A 22,953-nucleotide genomic window follows, 5' to 3' on the forward strand; every position below is an offset into this window, starting at 1 on the left:
GTTGCGCCAGTTGCGCCTCAGCTTCAGCTATTGCATAAGCTCTTGCATTCGCTTCAGCAATTGCTGCTGCCTCTTCCTCTTTGTAGGCCACATAAACCATGCCCATTGCACACATGTTGCCCGTATTCTGATCGTAATAGTTAACGCTATTCACATAGCTGGCATTCGCATAATGATAATAAACGGCGCCTGCTGCTGATGTTGTTGTCGCTAGTGGTGTGCTATAGGCCACAACGGGAGTTAAAGTGTAACCAGCTGGTGTATAACAACCATTGCCGTCAACAGCATAAACGGGTTGCACCGACGACAATTGCATGTGTTGTTGTTGCTGTGCCTGAGGTGGTTGTTGTTGTTGCTGTTGCTGGTGTGTCAGCATTTGTTGTTGTTGCTGTGGCAAAGGTGGCTGTGTGGACTGATGTTGCTGCTGTCTGGCCTGATATTGTTGCTGACGTGGCTGATATTGCTGATGTGCCTGACGAGGCTGAAAGTGTTGCTGACGTGGCTGATATTGCTGGTGTGCCTGGCGCGGCTGATGCTGCTGCTGCTGCATTGTTTGATGTTGCTGCTGATATTGCAGTGCTGTTGTAGGCGCGTAGGCGGTGGCGTGTCTATATGATCTCGTTGTTGCTGTTGCTGTCGTTATAATTGCGGGTATTGCAGCTGTTGTTGCTGCTGCTGTTGTTGTTACAGCGCTTGTTGCTGCTGTTGCATTACATATTGCAGTTGTCACTGTTGTTGTGGCTGCGTTTGCCTGACTGACTGTTGTTGTTGTTGTCGCTGTTATTGCGTTAGTTACATGAGTGACTTTAGTTGTTGTTGTTGTTGCTGCTGTGTTAAATTTACTGTATTGATTGCTGTTGATGCTGCCGTTGCTGTTGTGCTGATGTTGTTGTCGTTGGCCGTTGCCGCCGCCATTGTTGCTGCTGCTGCTGCTGCTGCATGTGCTGTGGTGGTTGTTGCTGTTGCTGTTGCAGTTGCATGGTTGCCTCGCTGCAGTTACTGTTGCAGTTGCAGTTGCAGCTGTAGTTGCTGTTGCAGTTGTAGCTCTAACTGTTGGACGTGTTGTTGCTGTTGCTGCTGCTGCTGTTGTTGTTGTTCTTGTTGTTGTGGTGGTCGGGGCATTGGCATTATTGTGATTGGCAATGGCAGCATGAACACTTCACCTGTGAGATGCAGCTAATATTGTGTAAAGAAATTAATTTTGTTTTAAATAAATTTCTGTGCATGGTTATATGGATGCGGTTTTTGAGATCGTGTTGTTCTATTTGATCTACCTCTGTGTGCCATATTGTGGTGATAGATGCCACCACCACCACCGCCATGCATCTGTGGCTGTGGCAGACCGACAACACCGCCGCCATGATGATGCAACTGTTGCATGTGATGCGGCAATTGTGGTGGCAAATTGTGGTGTTGATGATGTTGCTGCTGCTGGTGTTGATTGTTGTGGTGTTGATTGTGGTGTTGCTGCTGCTGCTGCTGATGATGATGATGTTGCTGCTGCTGATGATGATGCTGCTGTTGTTGCTGATGATGATGATGATGATGCATCTGTTGCTGCTGCTGATGCACCATTTGCATATTATGCGGATGATTCATATGATGCGGCGGCACCGGCAACGGCTGTTGTTGTTGTCCCATATGCGGCGGATGTGGACCACCGCCACCACCACCGCTTATAAACTGTGCCGCCTTCGCCTTGCCGTGCTCCTCAGCCAACCGCACACACATTGGCTGAGATCCCCCCTCGGGGATTGTGTTATTCAGTGCCTTGATTGCCTCCTGTGCCTCCTCACGCTTATTATAGCTGCACCACCAATTTATCAAGTGAGAAAGTGAAAGAGAGGAGGAGACAGAGAGCGAAAGAAAGGGAAACAAAAAAAAAGTTAGCTTTAGCTTTCGAATAAAGAAAAAAAAAAAAAAATACAACCTCTTAACGAGGTTAAAGTCCAGTAATAAAAGCATATTCAAGTCCCAAAACTAATGATATCGAAATATGGGACGATGTATGAACTATTCTTAAATATATTAAATCATATTGTGTGATTTATTTTTCCTAAAATCACAAAAGGCCTTTGTATAAACAGTAGTAAAATTAGCACACTAAACACGCTATACATTGCAAACCCGAGTTATGCCAGATATGTGACGAATAAAATAGTTTTCGGAATTTTAATGTTTACGAAACCCATAAATTTGATCAAAATCGCTAACGCCGTTTTCATTTAAATCCCCAAAATGTGCGATTTACCAAAGTACATTTTCAAAAATCACCCTTTCAAATATATATAAAACATAGCTTTCCTTTCGATCGGTTTAAAACTCAATCTGATTGGACTTTTGTCACAAACTCTTCATTATTTCTGAAAATATTGTAAATAGCCTTTCGCACTCTTCGTGAAGCTTCGGCACTAGCGTGTACTGCCGTTCACAGTAATTATTTATATTATTTTTGACTTATTTTAATTTGTATATTTAAAATCAAAATTAATTCATAAAATTCAAAATTTAGTTTTTAAGATGCTCACAAAGGAGTTCAAAATATGAAATTCCTTTTGGGACATGTGGATTAAGTTGAGATCAATTATATGTCATTAATTTTCAATATGTTAATTAAAAAGTTAAATGGATTGATGTGTTTTTCTTAATATTGTTATAGGGAAAAAATAGTTTTTCCTCAAAATTTCAGTTGGGAACACAGAAATATTTCAAATAATTTTTTTTTCCTCTTAAGTTACTTTCTTCTTCTTTGCTTACCGTACAAATGCAACTCCCCGTGGACGACCCGTCACCCTGTCCCTCAAGATGTTACGTTGGACGATCAAACCGAAGGGAGAGAATATCCGATCCAGTTGATCATCGTTGATGTTGCGGGACAGATTGATCACATACAGGTTGGTATCCTTGATCGATTGCCCGCCGGGTCGTGCATAAGAAACCTGAACAGAAAACATAAACAAACATTAGTTTCAACTTGTTTAAAAATTTGATTAGAGAGAAGTAGATTAGTCAGTTTTAGCATTTTATTGAGTGAGCATTTGTTGTCTCTTTCCACTAAAATATATATATATATATTTTTTTTTTATTGACCTTACAAAGTTGCATTAAACAAGATATTAGGTGTCTTTCCAATTTTTTAAATTTTCTATACATTTTTATAATAGACGCTGTTTTAGCTAAGAAAAACTTTTTTAATTTTTGTTTTTAGATTTTTCAAAGTCGAAGTGTTTCGAATAAAGCCGAGTTAGACTTTTCTGACATATAAATAATAATAGCTTATAAAAATTACAACCAAATATTTGGTGGATTTGAAAATCATAACTTATTATTTACATAGCTGAGATGAAAGTTCGAACTACAAATTTGGAAGTATTGAAAATTCTGAATAAGTTTTGAATGGTAACGAAAATTCTACCCATTCTACAAAAATATCAATTAAATTTCAATTAATTAAAAAATGTTTGAAGATATTATTTAAACTAATTTTTAAAGAGCTTTTATGTAAACAGAAGATAATAATTTAATTTATCTTCTTAAAATATGTTTTTTAAATGTTTCTTAATCGTGTAGAAATAGAGTCAACTTTTTATATGAAGTGAGTGTACGAATAAACATAGGATAAGGGTTTTCGTTTATTGCTGTTTACTTAATATTAATTTGTTAGTTTTAAGATAGTTTATTGGATGGAATGAGATATGTACAAATTGGAAACTTACTTTCAAGCGCTTGTTGCGCACATAAAATCCATTGAGTTGTTGTATAGCCTCCTCGGAGTCCTTTTCAAAATTATAGTCGACAAATCCGTAACCAAAGCTATATCCGGTCTGTGAAATTGCAACAAATTAGAGCGAGATATCAATATATATATATATATATATATATGTGTGTATGCACGCATTCAGTGTGTATTACAGTGTGCGAGCGAAATAGACTGCAATAAGGACAGCTAGCTGGCTGTACTGCTCACATGCATTGTGTGTGTGTGTGTGTATGTATGTGTATACCAACCTTAAAATCGCGCATAATTTTGCATGTATTGATGGAGCCGCAGCTACTAAACAAATTGTACAATTCACGATCTGTCATATCCTGTGGCAGATAATTAATGATTAAATTTGTTAGCGTTGTGTTTTTGCCGCTGCGCTCCTCATTGTTGTTGCCAGCAGCAGCATTGTTGTTGGGATTTTGTCTGTTTTGTTGCTGCTGTTGTTGCTGGTTGTTGTCCTCGCTGTCATTGCTGTCGTCTTCATCGTCACTTTCCTGCAACTGTTGTTGTTGTTGCTGCTGCTGCTGCTGTTGAGGTTGTTGCTGTTGCTGTTGTTGCTGCTGGTTGTTGTCGTCGTCATCATTGCTGTTGTCACTGTCGCCACTTTCCTCCAACTGTTGTTGTTGCTGCTGTTGTTGCTCCACCGCAGCAACATTATCATTGTTGTCCTGAGCTACAACTGCTTCCCCATTATTTGCCGCATTATTTTTAACGGCATCCGAATCCTGCAAGCAATCAAATCAGTAATATATATAAAAAATGAATGTACTATTATTTTTTTTGAAATTGTTACCTCTATGTCGGAGCTGGCGTCATCCTCCGATTTATATGTGTTGCCCCTGGGCTTTTTCCTGTTGCGCCTCGGCATCTTGTGTTTATTCCTTGGCTCTGCTTTCCAGTTTCGTTTATGCGATTTTTCACTTTTGCCTGAAAAATAAATACAATTTTTTTTTTTTAGAAAATTTTCTTTCTTTTTTTTTTTTTAGCAAATTTTCTTTTTTTTTGCAGCAGTGGCAGAAAACTAAACGCAGCGACTGTAGAGCGAATGCGTCTAACGGTCGGAGGACACTGTACGTCACTGTCCAGGATTCTGTTGAATGCACGTATTTTATGTACATGTTTGTTGCAACTTCGGCACAGCTCGGTATCCGGGACTCGGAGTCGGACTCGGTGTATCCCGGATTTGCCGAATGCATAAAATAGCAACAACAACAGCAGCATAAATAAATGGAATACAACAACAACATGCAGCATATTCGGCTTAGAAACAACGCCGATTGCACTTTTTTTTTCAACTGTATGCGTATGCTTGTATGCATGTGTGTGTGTATGTGTGCAATTGGTTTTGGCATGTGTATGTGTGGCGTGTTTGACATTAAATTAACAAAAATTTATGACACAAGCAGCAACTGACGCGACGCCCGCTTAACACACTGGACAATTATTGGCTCAAAAGTGGGCCAAGAAAATGTGAAAAACATGTCGATGCCGACGCCGACGACGCTGCCGCCGCCGACGCAGCACCCAAGAGCGGGCGCCCTACGTAGGGTAGAAGAAAAAAAAAACCGAAGAAATTTCACACATACACATGCACGCACACACACATGAGAGAAAAAAAAGGAAAAAAAATAAAAGTATGCGAAATAAATTAGAAGCCATGGCGGAAAAAACTGCTTTAGCTGCCGCTGCGCATTGCGTTAACATAATTAACATTGTTTTTATTGTACTTACTTGGGCTGTACACTTGCTCTAATTAATTTAAAATTTTTTATTTGCACTCTTTCCCGAAAAAAAAAACGCTTTCAAAGCGGCGACTGTCAAGTCTGTGAATAAGGTTGTATCGAGCAGGGATGGGTTTCGATATGGCGATATCGATACTATATCGATATTGATTGGCGATATGTTGGCAGCCAGAGAAATTATATTCTATGCGTATTGTCGCTATTTAATATACGATACTATTTCGAATATCAATATCGGAAGTTTCTTGAATATCGACATCCCTAGTAAAATGCAAAAATGCATTTATTGGAATTTCTATTATTTGAAAATATTTGCAGAATTTTTTCTCGAATATTGTGGAACTTCGAATTTTTTTTATTATAAATTATTAATTAAACTTTAGTTACAATCTACTTTCAAATCAAAACCATAGGTGGCGTACTTGTGTTTCGCAAAACTCGCAAGAGGTGGCACCACAGCTTTGAAACGCGAGCAACATTTTATTCTTAAATTATAATTATTTAATTTTTAATCTACCCCCCACATTGTGACGAACAACCAACTTATTTAAATGATCACCTGTCTTTAATCCAATTTAAATGAAAATTATTTTATTAATTAAAATTTATTGCATAATTGTTTAATCGAATATAAGAAAACCATCAAAATATCAACTTTAAAAATAAAACGCATATCAATAGTTCTTTCAATAATCATACTGCAAAACAAATAATTTCACATTGTTGATTTATGGTTAATAATAACATAATAGACATAAATAATAAGGATTTAAACAAAATATGATTGTTTTATTGAAGTCGACCAAATAAAAACAACTTGCAGCATTTATAGATTTTATTGATTTCAGTTATTTGCTGATAAATATCGATAAGGGCATGCCAAATGTAAAGCTGCAAATGTAAATAGGCACAATTTCAGCTGGCAACTTGTTTTGGCATTGAAATTTAACGTGTATCTTTTTTTTTATTTTTGCTCTATTAACCATTTTTTTGTATTAATACAAATAATTGGTGTGCCCACGCGCCTATCATTCAAACTCATCGATTGCGGTTGTGTAATGACACATACAAAAGTAAAAGTGCTGCCCACATACACACATACAAAACGCCTTTAACATATCGTTATCGACTTGTTCAAATTCTAACCGTCAGTAGTATGTGCTTGTTTGTTTGTTTGTTGAAAATAAACGAATGCAAATTGCATTTCCGTATGGAAACAAATGCAAATTTAACTGAAGAAAATATGTTCATTATAAATGAAAGTAATTTTCACACGTTTGCTTACCACGGTCATGGCCGCTTAAAGAAATGTTGTCGAGTGTATGTGTGCATAATTATTATGATTATGCGATAATTGTTTTGTCTGCTTGTTTTTATACATATCTCATTGAACAAAAATTATCTTAATATTTTTGTGGCACACTTTGGCCGTTGCTTTGTGTCAGCAGTGTTAATGCCATGATTCAATTGCGGCCAACACACATACAGTCACACAGATACAGTCACACAGATACAGAGAGAGATTCAAGCTGAGCCATTGATGATAAATCTGCAAAGAGTTGGACGTCCAATGCTATAAAAACTATTGAAGTTGCTGCTGTGCTTGGCATTGCTCGCGTTTCATCAGCAGCGTTCACACATACAAAGGATATTAGCAACATGCAACACAGTGTAACTATACAATATATATATATATATACAGTTATTCAAGTAATTGATTTAGCAAATATATTTGTTTTAAATAGCTAAGCACAATGGTTTTTTATTATTTCTTTATTAATTTTTATAAAGAGCCTTAACTTTTTTGAATAAAAATAAGAAAATAAATTTAAAAAAAAAAACAAGGAAAAATTCAATTTGCTGGCAAAATAAATACATTTTTAAGATTTTTTTTAGAACAAGTTAAAAAAATATACGCACGATCCTTTGGGCTTAACTATTTTATAAAACAAAATATATACAAATTTTTGTAGTCAAGAAACAATTACTAGACCAACTGTATAATTCTATGGAATAATATTAAGCTTTGACAATTGCTTACAGCTCACATTACTTTTTGCACTCACTGTGCTTTGCGCCACTGTGCACATTGAAGCTGTCGTCCATGGCATACAGCCGCTCAGCAATCACTACGATTTATCGACTGGCAATCGAAATGGTTATCGATACAATGGACCTGCTCACAAGTATTTGCCAGCGGCAAGTGCACCTGCCACAGAGGCGGTAACAACAACTGGACACTGGCAGCCAAATCCCGTACAGTCGCAACAGTTGCTGGAGCAACAGACACCCTATGAGCATACTTTCAGCAGCAAGCCAATGTTGCAGCAACAGGGCTTCAATGGACCCTACAACATGCAGTATTATGGCAAAGAAGAGCAGCAACAGCAACAATTGGGCAATGCCTGGCGACAGCAGCAACAGCAGCAGCAGCAGCAACAATTGTCAGCCAACTCCTATCGAAAGGAGCAACAGCAGCAACTGTCCGGCAACTCCTGGCAACAGCAGCAACATCAAAAGCCACAGCACTTGTCAGACAATTTACCTCAAAAGGAGCAACAGCAGCAACTGTCAGGCAACTCTTGGCAACAGCAGCAACATCAAAAGCCACAGCAACTGTCAGGCAACTCCTGGCAACAGCAGCAACATCAAAAGCCACAGCAATTCTCAGGCAGCTCCTGGCAACAACAGCAACACGAAGGCAGACAGGAGCAACAGCAACATCTAGAGTCACAGCAGCAACATTCAACGCTCGCTCAGCACAACAACAACAACTTGAATACATTTCCATATGCCGGCAATAATAAGATTGCTGCTGCGTCTGCAACAATGGATCAGCTTGGTGCGTCTTATCATGTATCTATTGCTGCGAACAGTGATCGCTACTTGGACTCTGACATGCGAGATAATCAATTGATGACACAAGCATTGCCAGCACCTTACCAGCAACAATTATTTGCCAGTCAAAAGCCAAGACAGCCAGGCTATGAGCCACAATTGGGCGGCTCTGCCAATTTTGTGCAAATGCAATCGAATTCATACGAGTTGCCAGCTTCGTACCACACACAAAGTGAATATTCTGAAAAGTATCGACCTCAGATGGATTATGATGCATTAAGACAAAAGGAAATGCCACTGACTGGCTATCATTATAAAGAGCAAGTTCAGCCTGATTATCTACACGACACCTCCAGCCACGCCCACTCAACCGCCCACCTGACCTTTCAACCAAGTCGGGAATTCCAGGCGCCTTATTTCTAAGTTTTACCTCTATAAAATGAACTCCACAACTCCGACTTTAAGTCGGTTTCAACTGAGAGTTTGAAATACATCCACTAAAATCCACTAAAATCATTTGAAAGCGATTTTAGAACAATTATTTCTTTTTTTTATATTTATAAAAAAAAATTATATAAATTAATAATTCTAGAAATACAATTTTTTTTTTTTAGAAATAATAAGTATATATAAATGAATAAAACTATTGTTAAGCAATAACTTTTATTTTTTTTTTTATTAATGAAGAGTAAATACAAATAATTATTAAAACGATGCTACATATAACCAAGGCTGCAAAACTCCAAAATTTTGTTAAAGGTTCGGTTTGGCGGTTCGAACCATAAATCAAGACTCCATGAACCCAAGGTTTGGGTTCGAACCTTGATTCAATATCATACACACAAATATTTTTATTGTTATATGTTTTTCTTTATATTTTGAACTAATTAAATTAATTTTTTTAAAGAAATCAAATTTTGATGTTAATTTAAATGTATTTGAAGATTTAAATATGACTTATTTTAATCCGAAATCTCGAAAGAATTTCGTGATCAGGTTCAGGCTGCTTAAAAACCAGATTCGAACCGGTTATACGAGGTGCGGTTCAGAACCGGTTTGCAACCTTGCATATAACAAATATTTTTTATGCTATACTATATACTATATGAATAATAATTATATTTTTAAATTATTAAAGCAAATTTTGATATAGTACTATTATTTTTTTTTTAAATAAAAGTATACATAATTATCTAATACTATTCTGAAACAATAACTTTTTCCTGTTCAAGGGTATATAAAGTTTGGAGAAAGTATTATACAGGCACAAAGAGGCGTGGCAGACATAATGAAGGATAAGATTTTTTAATGCCTAACCAAATATGGTTACATCTTTTTATTAAATGTACAATTAATATTATTTAAAATTAAAAAAAAAAAAAAATATAGCTATTTTATAATAGTTAAAATATAATTAATAAAGTACAACAGCTCTGTTAATAAATAACATTGCATTTAGAATTCCCAAATGGTTAAAGCAGACAAACTGTCTAATATTCTGATGCGCTCTACTGCGTCTATTGTTCAAAAATCTATTTCTTTTTACACGACGGGGGATTCTTTTTTGTTGATCTTGAGTAAATTATGTCAGGCTTGACGAGGGGACCTTGACAGCGCTAATACTGTAAAGTTAGGCATAAATAATCGCTGCTAATTTGATTATAGTTAGTTACTTGAAATACCATTAACAATATTCCCAGACTCTAGGCTTAGATCCGGCTCTTTGCTCAATTTCTGTGCGTGTTTCCGTCTTAGACAAATTCTAGCATTAATTTGCAAGAAATTGTGTAATTTGAACTTGAGAAGTGCTGTTCATACACTCGATAAAGGTATTCTGATTATTTTATCCTATAAAGACGCATCTAATATTTCTCAATTTACACTTTTCGTTCGAAAAGTGGGCTAATGTTTAAAAAACTTTCTTGTTTTTGTACATATTCCATTGAAACTTAAGAATTGTGTTTTATAGTATGTTTTTTATCCCACAAAAAAAACCTCTACACGAGGTAAAAGTCTAGTGTCGAAAGCAATTTCAAGCCCCAAAATTTCTGATTTCCAATTTTGTGACGAACATAATTCAGTATAACCTAAAAATTTTAAATAAAAATATAAAATAATATAAAAAAAGCAAATATTGGCATTGTGCACTGTGAGCAAAGAGGGTGAGCTTCCTTGTACATAAAAATTACTTTTGAGCAGTGCCGAGCAGTTTTCATCAGCATAAGTAGACTTTAAGATTGATTTATTGTCATTAGAGATTTAATACAAACTGTTAGTAAGTGTATTGAAACTGCGACTCAATCTAGCAAAGTTTTATTCTCTTGTTTAAAGCTTCATGCTAATATTGTTGTTATTGTTGTGGGTGCGAATTAAAATCCATTAAAATGTCCAAAATTAAGTTAATTTAATTTGCTTTTATTTAAGCCAAATAAGCTAAAAACGCACGCGTTAAAAATGCGTTACTTCCGTTATGGAGATTACAGTTGGACTTCAACGTGATATTCAATGTAATGCAGTCAAGGGAGGGAGTTAAGGGCACAGTGGAGAGGGGAGAGGGAAAAGAAAAAGAGTAAAAAGAGAGAGAGAGAGATGAAAAGTGAAGGTAAAGTAAATAAAATCAAAGTGTAAACACCCACAGCACCAACGTCAAAGAAATGATAACAATAAATTACCATATTCAGGGGCGGATTGTCGGGTAGGAAATGGGCATTGGGCCCGAAAACTTGGGGCGCAGTTTAACAAACGTTTATTTTTATGCATTAAAGCTATTAGATTTCTTAAAAATTTTATTGGAGAAAGTAGAAGCTTCTCATAAATTTATAATTTCACAGGGAGATCTTTAAATAGCGTTATTAGCTTCACTTAAAAAATTTATTTGGCTCTACTTGAACTTGAAATATGGGTCTTAGCATCAGAGAGATCTTTTTGAAATCTAATAAATTTTAAAGCTGAAAATTTAAATGAAAGTTCATTAAATATATAAAAATAACAAGTATTTTATTTAAAAGATAATAAATAGTCATAATTGATGTAATAGGCTTAAAACAGAAAAAGAAAATTTGAAAAATATTAAAAATTTCTATAATTTTTATTTTAAAGCTCCGAAGGAATTAAAAAAATTTAATTGATCCAAGAGAAATTCTTAACATAAAACTTAAAGTTTACTGACTGTATAACATACATTTTTGAATAAAAATTTTAAAAATATTTGAAAATAAACAAAATTGGAGCTCTAAAAGTATGGGTTATTTATAAATTTAAAAATAATTTGACAGATTTCTTAAAAAAATATTTTAATAAAAAAACAAGTTTATATTTTAGACTCAAAAGCAAAAAAAAAAAGAATAATTGAAATCTCCTTAGAAGCATTAATATATTTCTGTGAAATTTATTTTGTTGATTTATCTGATTTTTAACTGCATTTAATTAAGGTAGCATTTAATCATCTATAATTCATACCTGGCGGATTTGTATTCCCTTAAAGATAGTTCTCCTGAAGAGGCCCTGTATTTGGTAAAAACTTAATTGCAACCGATTTGTTTGACCTTCTTTAGGTAAGCTCGCACCTGGCAACCGTTGCTGTCTCAATTGTGGAATCAACTTTCATTGCCGCTTGCAACTTGCAACTGGCAACTTGCAACTGGCAACAAGGGGCAGCAGGAAGCCATAGCTTGCCACATTAAGCATAATGTTTATGTGGCATTCAATTAGACCCTGAGGATCAACTGTTAACATCCTGTGTCTGTGTAGCTCTATATAAATAAATAGATAATCTTACGTAATGTTGTAAAATTCAAACAGCTGCCAAAATACGAGTACTTACAACAATTTCACAACTATAAAAAAGGGAAACCCCCCAATCCCCCCTTTAACAACAGTTACATGGATTGTTGAGCGTCCAAACAACAACAAGAAATTGAAAATGATAATGGCAACATAATGATTATCTTTTGAGATTGCAACATGATTTGCGCAAGCGTTGAAAACCGTTGAAAGAGAATTATATTTAACTAGCATTATTGGCTAAAAGGAGAAAGGCTAAATCGAAAGTGGAGTTTGACTAAGAAATAGTTTTAATATTTGGCATAGATTTTTTTTTTTTGTTTTAATTTATCTTCACACCATCGACAGATCAATCACTAAATTGGATTACCCACAATTTTTAAAAAGTGATCCTTAATTCTTTAAACAGAGTTCGAATAATTTATTTTTAAACATTAGACAAATTATATATATATGTCATAGATTTTTAAAAATCAATGGACTTAAAAAGTTGCCTATGATTAATTCTTGTGAATTTTGGACTTGGATTTTTAATACTTAAAATCAAATTTCAGCTAGGGGAATTCGCAATGTCACATTCACTCAAAATTGGGCCGTCATTATGAAATTTCAAGAGCCGCACAAAGAAAATTTTTAAGTCCAAGATCATTAAAATCCATTTACGTAAATTTTGGCAGATATATGTTATAACTGATTCAAATCCAGCTTATATACAAGAGTTTTTCCAAAAATGTTCCTTCTCAAAAGTGGTGTATTTTTTAGACCCTCACACATTTCAATTTCTTTAACTCCTTAAGTATTTCGTTATGATGCAACGAGGAAGTCTGCGATCAATGATCTCAGTCTGTGACAAACCATAACGCAGACATATCAAATACACACATAATATGTTTATATGTACATATAAAAATAAATATATCTTACATCCCATAGATCGGTTACAACGGAACTACAGAGATTGCATTACATTTGCTTTAGTTGCTATAAAAGCTGTTGACTTGGCCAACAACTTGGCTCAGACGCATTGCAGCATCATCATCAACAGCGACAACAGCAATAAAAATAAAAACAATGAGTTTGATTTCGTTAAATCGTTTTATCATCTCTCTTTTGGCTTTAATCCTGGCGGTGAAGTCACAGCAATCGCCGGTTTATTATTATCAAACTTGGTTGTATGCCATGCCCTGGCAACCTTTGACCCCAACCCCAACCCCACACTCTTCATCCTCTCCCCCACAAAAACAACAACAACAACTGGATACACAACAATTAAGTTTGGGCTACACGGGACCACAAATATTTCCAGACGCACCTGCAACATCAACTCCCCACAGATATCGTCCGGTTTTATTGGGTTTGTTGACGCCCCACCATATGCAGGGTGAATTTATGCTACCCTTTCGGCCCTCACCCTTTGCGGGGTATAGTCTGGATGAGCAGGAACAACAGCAACAGCAACAACAGCAACAGCAGCAGCAACAACATCAACAACAGCAGCAACATTTAGAACCCGGATTTTATGCACCTGGTTATCCACAACAGACTCCAAGCACGATTCCCATTGAGGAATCCTCCGAAGAACAACATATCGGTGAGGATCAGCAACAGCAGCACTATATCTATATGTCGCCTGGAACTCTATATAATCTAGTTAGAAGCTAAGACTGCAAGAAAATGAAATAATAGATTTTATAACATATTAATTATAAATATTTCATTAAACTCTAGATACAAATTTTTATATACTCTAAAAAAAAATAACATTTAAAAATAGTTCAAGTTGTCTATATTCAAAAGTTGTCTATACTAAACTCTACAGACAAATTTTTATATACTCTAAAAAAATTACATTTCAAAAAAGTTTAAGTTGTCTATATTCAATCTCATTTTGTTTCGATCAATCATAATTTTTTTTCCATCAGCTTTCATATTATACATATTAGACTGTAAGAAATTAGTATAATTGAATTTCTTTTTATCAAAATCTGCATAGATATTAGTAGTAAAGGTCTTATATCATACTGAAGATCGAAATCATATATAGTCTTCAAAATATATATATTTAAAATATCATTTATTAATATATAATATCTCGTATCTCTTTTAAAATCCCAAGTTGTTTATTTTTTACTAGTTATATCATTTCTTGAGAAAAAAATACTCGTTCACGCCCACAAATTTTGTCTGGGGGCTGACTTACTTTTACTCATGGCTTTCCTTTCCTTTTTTATTCCAAAATGCCACAATTAAGACCCTAAAGAGACGTCAAATTTGGTGAAATTATCTGGTGCTTGAGGCTCGTGTGGCAGGTGACCTTGGTAACATTGCGCAACAATAGTTGAAGTCAAGGTACAAGGTGCACGGTACGCGGTACGCGGTACACGTCATATGGTACACGGCATACGGTACACGGTACACGTCACAATGGGGTACAATCGGGCAAGGGACGAGGTCGCATATGAAGATTGTAGATTGACAATGGCACAACAAGTGGCCTGGCAATTAAATGAGCTAACAGCTACAACAATAAGACGGTACAAATAGTATTTACAAGAAAGACAGATCAAAGCAGAAGCTGAAAGAAGGGAAGCAAAAAAGCAGGTACAATAAGCTGATGTCATCCAATGAGTAGACGACACACAGATGCGCTAACGACTCACATTTCATACATCTTACTTCAGATTGTTCCTTGAACTTCATCTTTTTTTTTTCTCTCTTTTTTTTAAATAAAGTATTGACTGATTTCTGTTACTTAGGATTGTCAACGTTTCGAAGTATACAACCATATCTTTCTAAGGCAGTCCCTAAGACTGTACAGAGTTAAAAGTCCCTACGACAAGTACCTAGTACAGTACCGACCCTAAATAGATGCTAGTCTAACAGAAATGTACATTTTTGTAATTTTTTTTAAATTTCTTTATTCCATATTTAATATTTTACAAATTAAAACATACAGCTGGTACACAAATATTTATAGAAAACGGTACATAATTTTTCTAAAGTTTTCCAAATGAATCAATTGTAGAGGCAGAATCTATTTAGAGATCATACCGTAAAAACTTATATGAATCACTGAAATCGTTCAAGGTATGAAAAAGAGTTTAACATTTTCGAAACAAAAAATAATATAAAAAAACTCTTTAAAAAATAATTTAAAAATAATTTATTTTTTTTGTACATTGTATTAATTTTATCACAGCGATCCCAAATCTTTGTTGTAATTGATTTAAAAAAGATAGCTTGAATATTTGATATTTGTAACCATTTTCATATATTTGGATCTTCCGGTATAATCAATAAGTGAATATACCCAATTGGAAAAATCAGCACAGTATGGGGCGTCGATAAATCAAAGACAATGAAAGTGTAATGCTTATAACTTCATTTAGGTGTTTAGCCTTAAAAGGTTCATTTGCAAAGCCCGAAGCTCATCAGTAAATTAAAAGAGAAAGAAGAAGAAGGAGAATGCGATTGAAATATGACAGATCTAGAGGAGTGTTTAATTTGTAACAAATGGCAAGTGAATTACGGGGGCCTTGACAAAAAAAAAAAAAATATGATACAAACATTATGACATAAACCGAAAGAGAAAAAATATTAAAAAGGAAAATTGTCGGTTCCCGTTAACACCCATCTCTGGATCCAAATCAAACTAAACTGTGGAAAAGTTAAAGACAAACAAATTTGTTATAAATTTGTGCAGCTGACAAAACGATTTCCGACAATAACAACCATAACGATAACAAGCAACAACATCATCAACGATTTAATTTCGATTCGGTTCCATGAGTGGATTGTGAACTGTGGGTTGTATTTTATTTTTGGCAAAATTACCGTTAGCAACTGTAAGAATATGAGAAGGGGAAGGGGTGAGGGGGTAAGGTGGAGTGAGTTGTTTTCGACACATGTCATCCACACTCACATTCATCAAATAAAAACTGTTACCTGGAATTAATTGCAATTTACGCATAAACCAAATCGACAAAATGTTGGGAAAGGTTGGAAAAAACCAAAAAAAAAACACAAACACACACAGCGGTATGTAAAGGGTCGTGGTTGGGGGCGGGGGCGTGGCAGCAATTGTGCACTGAGACATGCGATATGGCAAAAGTGTCACTTGAACTTGAGTCGAAGCCGCAAATGCAACAGTCACATTGCACAGTGGTGCGAGAGTGCTGCAAAAGAGTACGATATTTAATTAATTTATTTAGTTATACTAAGACTAACAACAGTCGCCAAAAAGTAAATTAAGTACTCTGCAAATTGTTTTAACAGTTGCATAGAAAGATCAAGTCAATGCTATATGAACTTTGTAAATATTAACTTTGTAATTCGCTTTTATTAACATTGCCAACTTAATCCACTTCACTCAATGTTGCCAACTTAGCGCACAAAATCTAATGTTGCCAACTTAAGGAAATCAAGCTAATGTAGCAAACAAAATGATCTAAACTTAATGTTGCCAACTGAATGCACTTAAGCTAATGTTGCCAACTGAATGCACTTTAGCAAAGAAATATCAAGTCAGTACTTAATAGTACTATGTTATGCAAGGAATAACAGCGCTGTTATTCACTGAATATTTCATATAACATATGTTTACTTTATGATAACCAACTGTTAAATTTAACAGAGTTTATCTTTTACGACTAGCAGTACAAAGAGAAGCTGTTATTAAAACTTGCAAACTATTTAAATCACTGTCTGAGCCCACTGTGCCAAGGCAGCGCTCCAGAGACATGTCTTTCGAGCCCAAGACAAGAGTGAGAGTAAGCGAAGATAGCAAAAAGCGGTAAACCAAAAAGCGAGCAACCAAAACTAAAAATCGCTTTGCTTCATATGCAAAATGGCAACAACAACAACAACAAAATAACAGCCAACTGTTAACTGCGTCGAGTTGGCGCTTTTCGCATCGCTGCCGGCGCTGCAGCGCTGCCAGCGTTGGCATCGACGCCAACAATGACGAGCGTTTTAGTGAAGAGGCCGCGTATAAAAGGGTTGGCCGGTGCAGAGGTCGTCAACACTCGACGCGCAGCACTTGTGGAATATACGCGAAACACATCGAGAGAGCGAGCGATTAAGAGAGCAAGAGAGAGGCGCAAGAGCTGACGATAATACGCTGCAAGGATATACCACAAATCGATCGATAACTTACTTTTTTTTGGCGTTTTGTTTTTGTGTAATTTAACAAAAATGCAGTTCGCTGTAAGTGTGTGAAATATTTTAAAATTATTAATATGAGCTAAAAAAAAAAAAAAAAATAAATAGTGATCCTTAAATATGCTTATAAATTTATCGAAAGCATTTCGATAGATTTAACGCAAGTAATTCAGATGCTGCAACAAGCTTAAGAATTTATCGATAGTTGCCAAGGAAATTAGCCAAAAATTTACTTATGGTACTTTGATAAGTTCAATATCGAAAGTCCTTTCGAAAACATTCTTAAACATACTTTTGGTATTTCGTCTAATTAATTTAAATTAAAATATTAAACGTCTGGCAATGTGCTTATTAACTTTTTCAAAGTGATACAAAAAACTTTTCTTTTGGCATTTCCAAAAATGTTATAAGAGGATACACCAAAGTAAACCAAAGATGTATTTTAAGCACTTTAATCAAGTGAATAAAATGCTGCTACAAATTTGGAAATGCGTTCTAAAATATTCCTTTGATATTTTAATAAATGCTGTAAAGAATTTGCAAAACTTTATGAAATACTCTAATATATTTTTGTCATTTCAATGAATTTAACATATTTTAAAGGTTTTTGCAAATTTATTGAAAGTTGCCAAGGAAATTAAGCAAAAATTTATTTTTGTCAATTCGATAAATTTTGCAGATTTGTTGAAGTTAAAAGGATTCAACGCAGCTGCAAATGTATGGCAAAGAATTATATTTTATTAACAAAAATTATAAAACTCTGTAAAGCAAGAATTTATTGAAGTGATAATTTTTTTAATAAATATTTAATCGATTATTTCAGTTATCGCGGTCGCTGCTGATTTGCGCGTTCTGCGCTAGCTTATCCTTAACCGGTGCCAAGCAAGTACAACAACAACAACAGCAGGCAACAAAACTGAAACGTGATGCAGCATTGAGTTTTGGCAGTGGACTTTATCATGGCCCCTCCCACAAATACTTGCCGCCTTCAGCAGTGACTTCCGGTTACGAGAGCACATATGCATCATTGCATGGCAATGGATTGGCCTCGAGCAGCGGCTTTGACTTTGCCAGCCTGGACACGGACAACAGTCATCATCATTATAATCAGCATCATTATAGTGCTCAACATGGACATGGACTGGGACATATATATGGACTAGGACATGGATATGGACTAGGACACGCACAGGGACATGGACACGGACACGGACGTCCTGTGTATATAAGCTCGGCAGGAGCAGCTGGTTATCAGCATCATCATCATCAGCAACAACAGCCGCATTCACATCGTCCCAAGGTGGAAACCTATATTGTGCAGACGAGCAATCCGCATCATCAGAGTCATGGCAATGGCTTGGCCGGAGGATTGGGACTGGGTTTGGCAGGTGGACTGGGTGGGGGCTACAAATATGCCGGCAGCTCTGGCGGATTTCTGAATTTATTAAGCGGCGCTCACAAACAACATGGCGGCAACACTTATCTGCTGGCCACGCCCACTTACAGCACAAATCATGCAGGCGCAGGACATGGACTTGGCGGACACGAGGATCACAGCACCGCCGGCTACAGCTATGAGGCGCCCAGTGTGCATTTTAAGCAACCTTTGAGCAGCTATGGTGTTCCAATTTTACCCAATTACGAGCACGAGGAACAGGAACAGGAACAGGAGCAGGAGCAGCAGTCGGAACATCAAGCGGAGCACACGCCGCACAATCATAATCATGGCGATCAACAGCCACCAGCTTATGCCTTGGGTCACAAGGGATTGGGACACTTTAGCTATACGTCCAGTAAGCCACATGCTCTCAATACGGACATCCATCAACATCAGCAGGAGGCGCCTTTCAAGCCCAGCGCCTTTTTGGGCGCCAAACATGAGCCGAGCCCAGGTTTTGACTTTGCCACGCCCACTTCGAGCAGCTCCAGCAGTCATCAGTTCTTGCAGCCGCCCACAGCAGCTGGCTATGATTATGCTCATCCCGCTCCTCCGCCGAGTGTACTTTATGGTGCTCCTGCACAATCTGGAGATTCGGCCGCGCCCATTTTTGAGCCAGAATCCACGTATTTGCCACCCGTGAGCAGCTATGGCGCCCCTGCCACGCCCACACACAGCTACCACTAAATTATGCCCATTAATATTTAAGTTACATTTTACTTCTCAATATTTTATTTTTTTTTTTTTTTGTAACAATTGTTCGTAATCTTAAGTGCTAAAATTCCACAAATTTGCAATAAAAATTTATACAAAATACAATAGCAATTTTTTTAAGTGCCACGCCCACCGCCCAACACTCACCTCTCACTTTTCAGCCGTTACACTTTCAATTGGCAAGTAGCGTATTTTTTTTTTTCTTTAAATTTGCTTTTGGCCATCATCACGTTCGTCAAATTTGAAATTCAAAACTTGTCGACGGTTTCATTGGATTTGTGTCAGTTTTTTAGTTGATTTCGAATTTGATTTTGTGACAAATTTCGCCTTTTTTCTTTGGTTTATATATTTTAAAAGCGTGTGAAGTTTGGCGACAGATTTAAACAAAAACTTTGATTCGACGAAATGCAAGAAGAAGCAGAGGCAGTTAATACGTTGAGAGCATAAACAATTAACCGCTTAACTAAGCCAAATTTTACTCAATTGTTATCATCCATCAATCTTCATTGATATTTTACATGAATTCATTCATTTGAAGTAATTGCAAATACATTTACAAGCTTATAACAAGCTATGAAGTCGAGGCAAAAGTTTAAACTACTACTTAGTCTAAAACTAACTATTTTACCATTTATTAAGGTTTCAATGACTTAAATAATTGAAAAAAATTAGAAAAATGTTAAAGCTCCATAAACTTGTGATTTTAATGGTAGATTTGATTCAAAAAGAATTTAAAAAATGTAATACTTTTTGACTTTAAAATTCCAGAAAAACTTAAGTAGCATTTGCATCAGTTATTATTACTGTCGTCAAAGAAACATTATCAATTTTTATAAACCAAAACAAGCGCCTATATAAAAGCTTAAGCTAAATTTAAAAATATCAGTTATTCAAATGAATTATCCGTAACTTTTTGGATGTTTAGAAAAATTTTTGAAGAAAATCATGAAAAATTTAATTTTTGTATAGGCTTCCAAATTAAAACTAATTTTTTTTAATCATAAAACAATTACTTCTTATAATTGATAATGAAAGTAACAATCAAAATTCAAATTTATACCAAAAATATATTTTTTGTTATTTTTGCAATTTCTATGTTCACATCAAATGTTAAAAGTTATTATTAATTAAATTTTTGTTAAAAATTCACAAATAATTTTACATTTCAAAAATTATTGTAATTGTTTCGTTGCTTGCTTTCTTCGGTAGATTTAACGACTTGATTTTTGTTCTCCATTCGCAGTGATGACAAGAGTTAACATCAAGTTGCTTTTTGTTATCTTGCTACCTTCACATACTCTACAGGGTCTTCATTCGCGTAATTATAATTATAATCTTGGCAATGATCTTATGATTGATGCAATTTTGGCTGGCTGTAAAATGATGTCACTTGATGCGGATTACACAAATTAATCATAGTTTTAGTCATATTTTTTGGTAGGCTCTTATGCAATGTGAGAGGGAACTGAAAGATGATGCGACCGGTTCAGATATCGCGTTTAAAAGGCATTTGATCCTGTGATGCGTTGACCCAAATTGTGGCACGCAATCGAAAGTGAAAGGATGGAGGGAGAAGCAAGAGAGAGACAGACAGAGAGAGAGAGAGAGAGAGAGAGAGAGAGAGACAGGTAGGGGCAGATTTTGAGTCCGGTTGGCAGCTGGCCAAGAAAAAAACAAACATAAAACGAAAGACTTAGGCAACGAACTTGCCAGCTCTTTTAATTTGATGACGAGCACTTGGCATGACATTGGTGTGGTTGGCTGGTTGGGTGGTTGAGTGCTTGCACTGACACTTGAAGAGCACCACAATGTGCGAAAGTTGGCAAAATGCAGCCAGTTCAACGACCAGTGTTACCCCCCCAACCAACCACAAAAAATAAATCCAACGTAACTTTGGTGAGCTCAGTTTTTTTTTAGTTTTTCTTTTGGTATTTCCCGTATTTAGTCTAGCGTCTCAATGTCAAACCTTGACAGCAAATTAGCTGTTGTTCTCTCTGTAGAATTGCCCACGCACCATGCGAGAATCTTCTGCTTCTTCTTCGCAAAAAATTAAACTAAATAACGTGACAATGCGCAGTTAAGATTTGTTTACTTTGTTGGCCTAATTAAAAAACAATTTACGTCAAGACGCGCGGCTAATTTGCAACTCAAAGCAAATCGCAGAAATCAAAGTAAAAACAACTAAAAAGGCTGATCGACTAAGCAATACCCTTAAGGCACATACCAATTTATAGAGTATTATACGATACTAAATAAATTTCGCAAGTAAAAAGGTTTTTTTGAATATAACTTAACACAGCAAATAATAATGTATGATATGGGATAAAAAACAAAAAAATTTCATTTCATCAGTGTCAGCTTAAGTTTTCATTGACACCGAAACTTTTCATCTTTTCTTTCTCGCAAAGAAAAGAAAAATTCAATACAATTTTCTGTGTCAACAAGTTCATTGAGATATACACACACACATGCACACACACAGCTCACAGTCCCTATAATGGTTTAGCCCTAACAATAAATTAGATAATTTTCGAAATGTCATTAATAATGTGTAAAATTGTGTGTCAAGTCAATGTGACAGCTGCATTAATAAAGTTGCCCCTCCTTTATATCTAATCATAAACAATCCTTTTGTTATTGGCACAAAAGGGTTTTTAATAGTAATATAAACTTTGTAGTGTAAAAAATGTAACTTGTGACACTTGTGTGAATTCCTCAAGTCGAAAGAGAACTGCAGAAATTTAAGAAATAAATAAATGGTAAGAAAGTTAAGAAAATCAATAAATAATTGAATTCAAAATTGGGCAAAATTGTAAAGTAAATTTAAAGAGAATAAAACAAGTGTAATGCAATTCTTTGATCAATTTGATCTGTAGATGGTGCTACGTTTTGATTGCCACCTGCCTTGTGGCATGCACCGTACACACGCAACACAAATACATTAACATATGTATGTGGCTCATAAAGAGGTGTTAAATAATTTCATTTCGCTGATTGATGTTGTTGCTTGTTATTGTTGCTGCTCACATTTGTTAACTGTGGCGCCAGTTATTGCTGTTGTTATTTATGACTTTTACGTTCGATTTACAAACCCTGTAATCACTAAAACTGTCAAGACGGGTATGACAAACTTAGCTTAAATATTACAATCTATATAATAATCACAAAAATAACAAATATAAAAATTATATTGATAGGAATATTACTTTTAATAATCTAAAAAGTATTAAATAGAAGGAAAAGATTTTATCCGCGCTCATAAGGTTTTATATCTTGGCAGTTTACTATAGATTTCTGAAAATATTTTATTCAATTTAGCATTCAGAAATTATTTCCTCAACGTTCAAATTTCTTAAAAAACAAAAAAGTTGTTGAATATTTAATTTGTTTATTGACTGTTCCTATGTCTACATGATGTTGTAGACAGATTTTAACCAAACTCGATCAAAAAAGTTAACATATTAAATGTTAAAAATAATTACATATAATTTCTTAAGCTTACAATCATCAAT

At 35.4% G+C, this 22,953-nt stretch overlaps 3 protein-coding genes across 4 annotated transcripts; 2 read left to right on the forward strand and 1 right to left on the reverse strand.

Moving 5' to 3' along the window:
* Positions 1-979: 979 nt before the first annotated feature.
* Positions 980-5,615, reverse strand: LOC117794097 (sex-lethal homolog). Of its 2 annotated transcripts, XM_034634580.1 has the most exons (7): positions 5,498-5,615; positions 4,560-4,693; positions 4,009-4,491; positions 3,717-3,824; positions 2,758-2,939; positions 1,275-1,807; positions 980-1,176 (listed from the first exon to the last, which is right to left on the reverse strand). In XM_034634580.1, exons 2-7 carry the CDS (start codon positions 4,632-4,634, stop codon positions 1,160-1,162), a joined length of 1,398 nt encoding a protein of 465 aa, XP_034490471.1. In that variant the 5' UTR covers positions 4,635-4,693; positions 5,498-5,615; the 3' UTR covers positions 980-1,159. The 2 variants fall into 2 exon arrangements, with proteins under 2 accessions (XP_034490471.1, XP_034490470.1); XM_034634579.1 differs by having other exon boundaries at positions 980-1,807.
* Positions 5,246-8,831, forward strand: LOC117785656 (putative mediator of RNA polymerase II transcription subunit 26). Its single transcript, XM_034623796.1, has 2 exons — positions 5,246-5,314; positions 7,552-8,831. The coding sequence occupies exons 1-2, from the start codon at positions 5,246-5,248 to the stop codon at positions 8,767-8,769; spliced, it is 1,287 nt and encodes a 428-aa protein (XP_034479687.1). The 3' UTR covers positions 8,770-8,831.
* Positions 8,832-17,206: 8,375 nt separating this feature from the next.
* LOC117793806 (hornerin) lies at positions 17,207-19,508 on the forward strand. Its single transcript, XM_034634227.1, has 2 exons — positions 17,207-17,334; positions 18,113-19,508. Exons 1-2 carry the CDS (start codon positions 17,323-17,325, stop codon positions 19,412-19,414), a joined length of 1,314 nt encoding a protein of 437 aa, XP_034490118.1. The 5' UTR covers positions 17,207-17,322; the 3' UTR covers positions 19,415-19,508.
* Positions 19,509-22,953: the final 3,445 nt, after the last annotated feature.

This window comes from Drosophila innubila, chromosome X (genome assembly GCF_004354385.1).
Source record: "Drosophila innubila isolate TH190305 chromosome X, UK_Dinn_1.0, whole genome shotgun sequence".
Classification (NCBI taxonomy): domain Eukaryota; kingdom Metazoa; phylum Arthropoda; class Insecta; order Diptera; family Drosophilidae; genus Drosophila; species Drosophila innubila.

Bases quoted from the DNA above. Each gene is read 5' to 3' on its own strand.
- LOC117785656 (XM_034623796.1), top strand. From the start codon at position 5,246: ATGTCGATGCCGACGCCGACGACGCTGCCGCCGCCGACGCAGCACCCA. The intron at 5,315-7,551 runs GTAGAAGAAAAA...AATTGCTTACAG, and splicing joins GAGCGGGCGCCCTACGTAGG to CTCACATTACTTTTTGCACT.
- LOC117794097 (XM_034634579.1), bottom strand. From the start codon at position 4,634: ATGCCGAGGCGCAACAGGAAAAAGCCCAGGGGCAACACATATAAATCG. The intron at 3,825-4,008 runs GTTGGTATACAC...GCAATTTCACAG, and splicing joins AAATTATGCGCGATTTTAAG to ACCGGATATAGCTTTGGTTA. The intron at 2,940-3,716 runs GTAAGTTTCCAA...TTTTCTGTTCAG, and splicing joins TGCGCAACAAGCGCTTGAAA to GTTTCTTATGCACGACCCGG.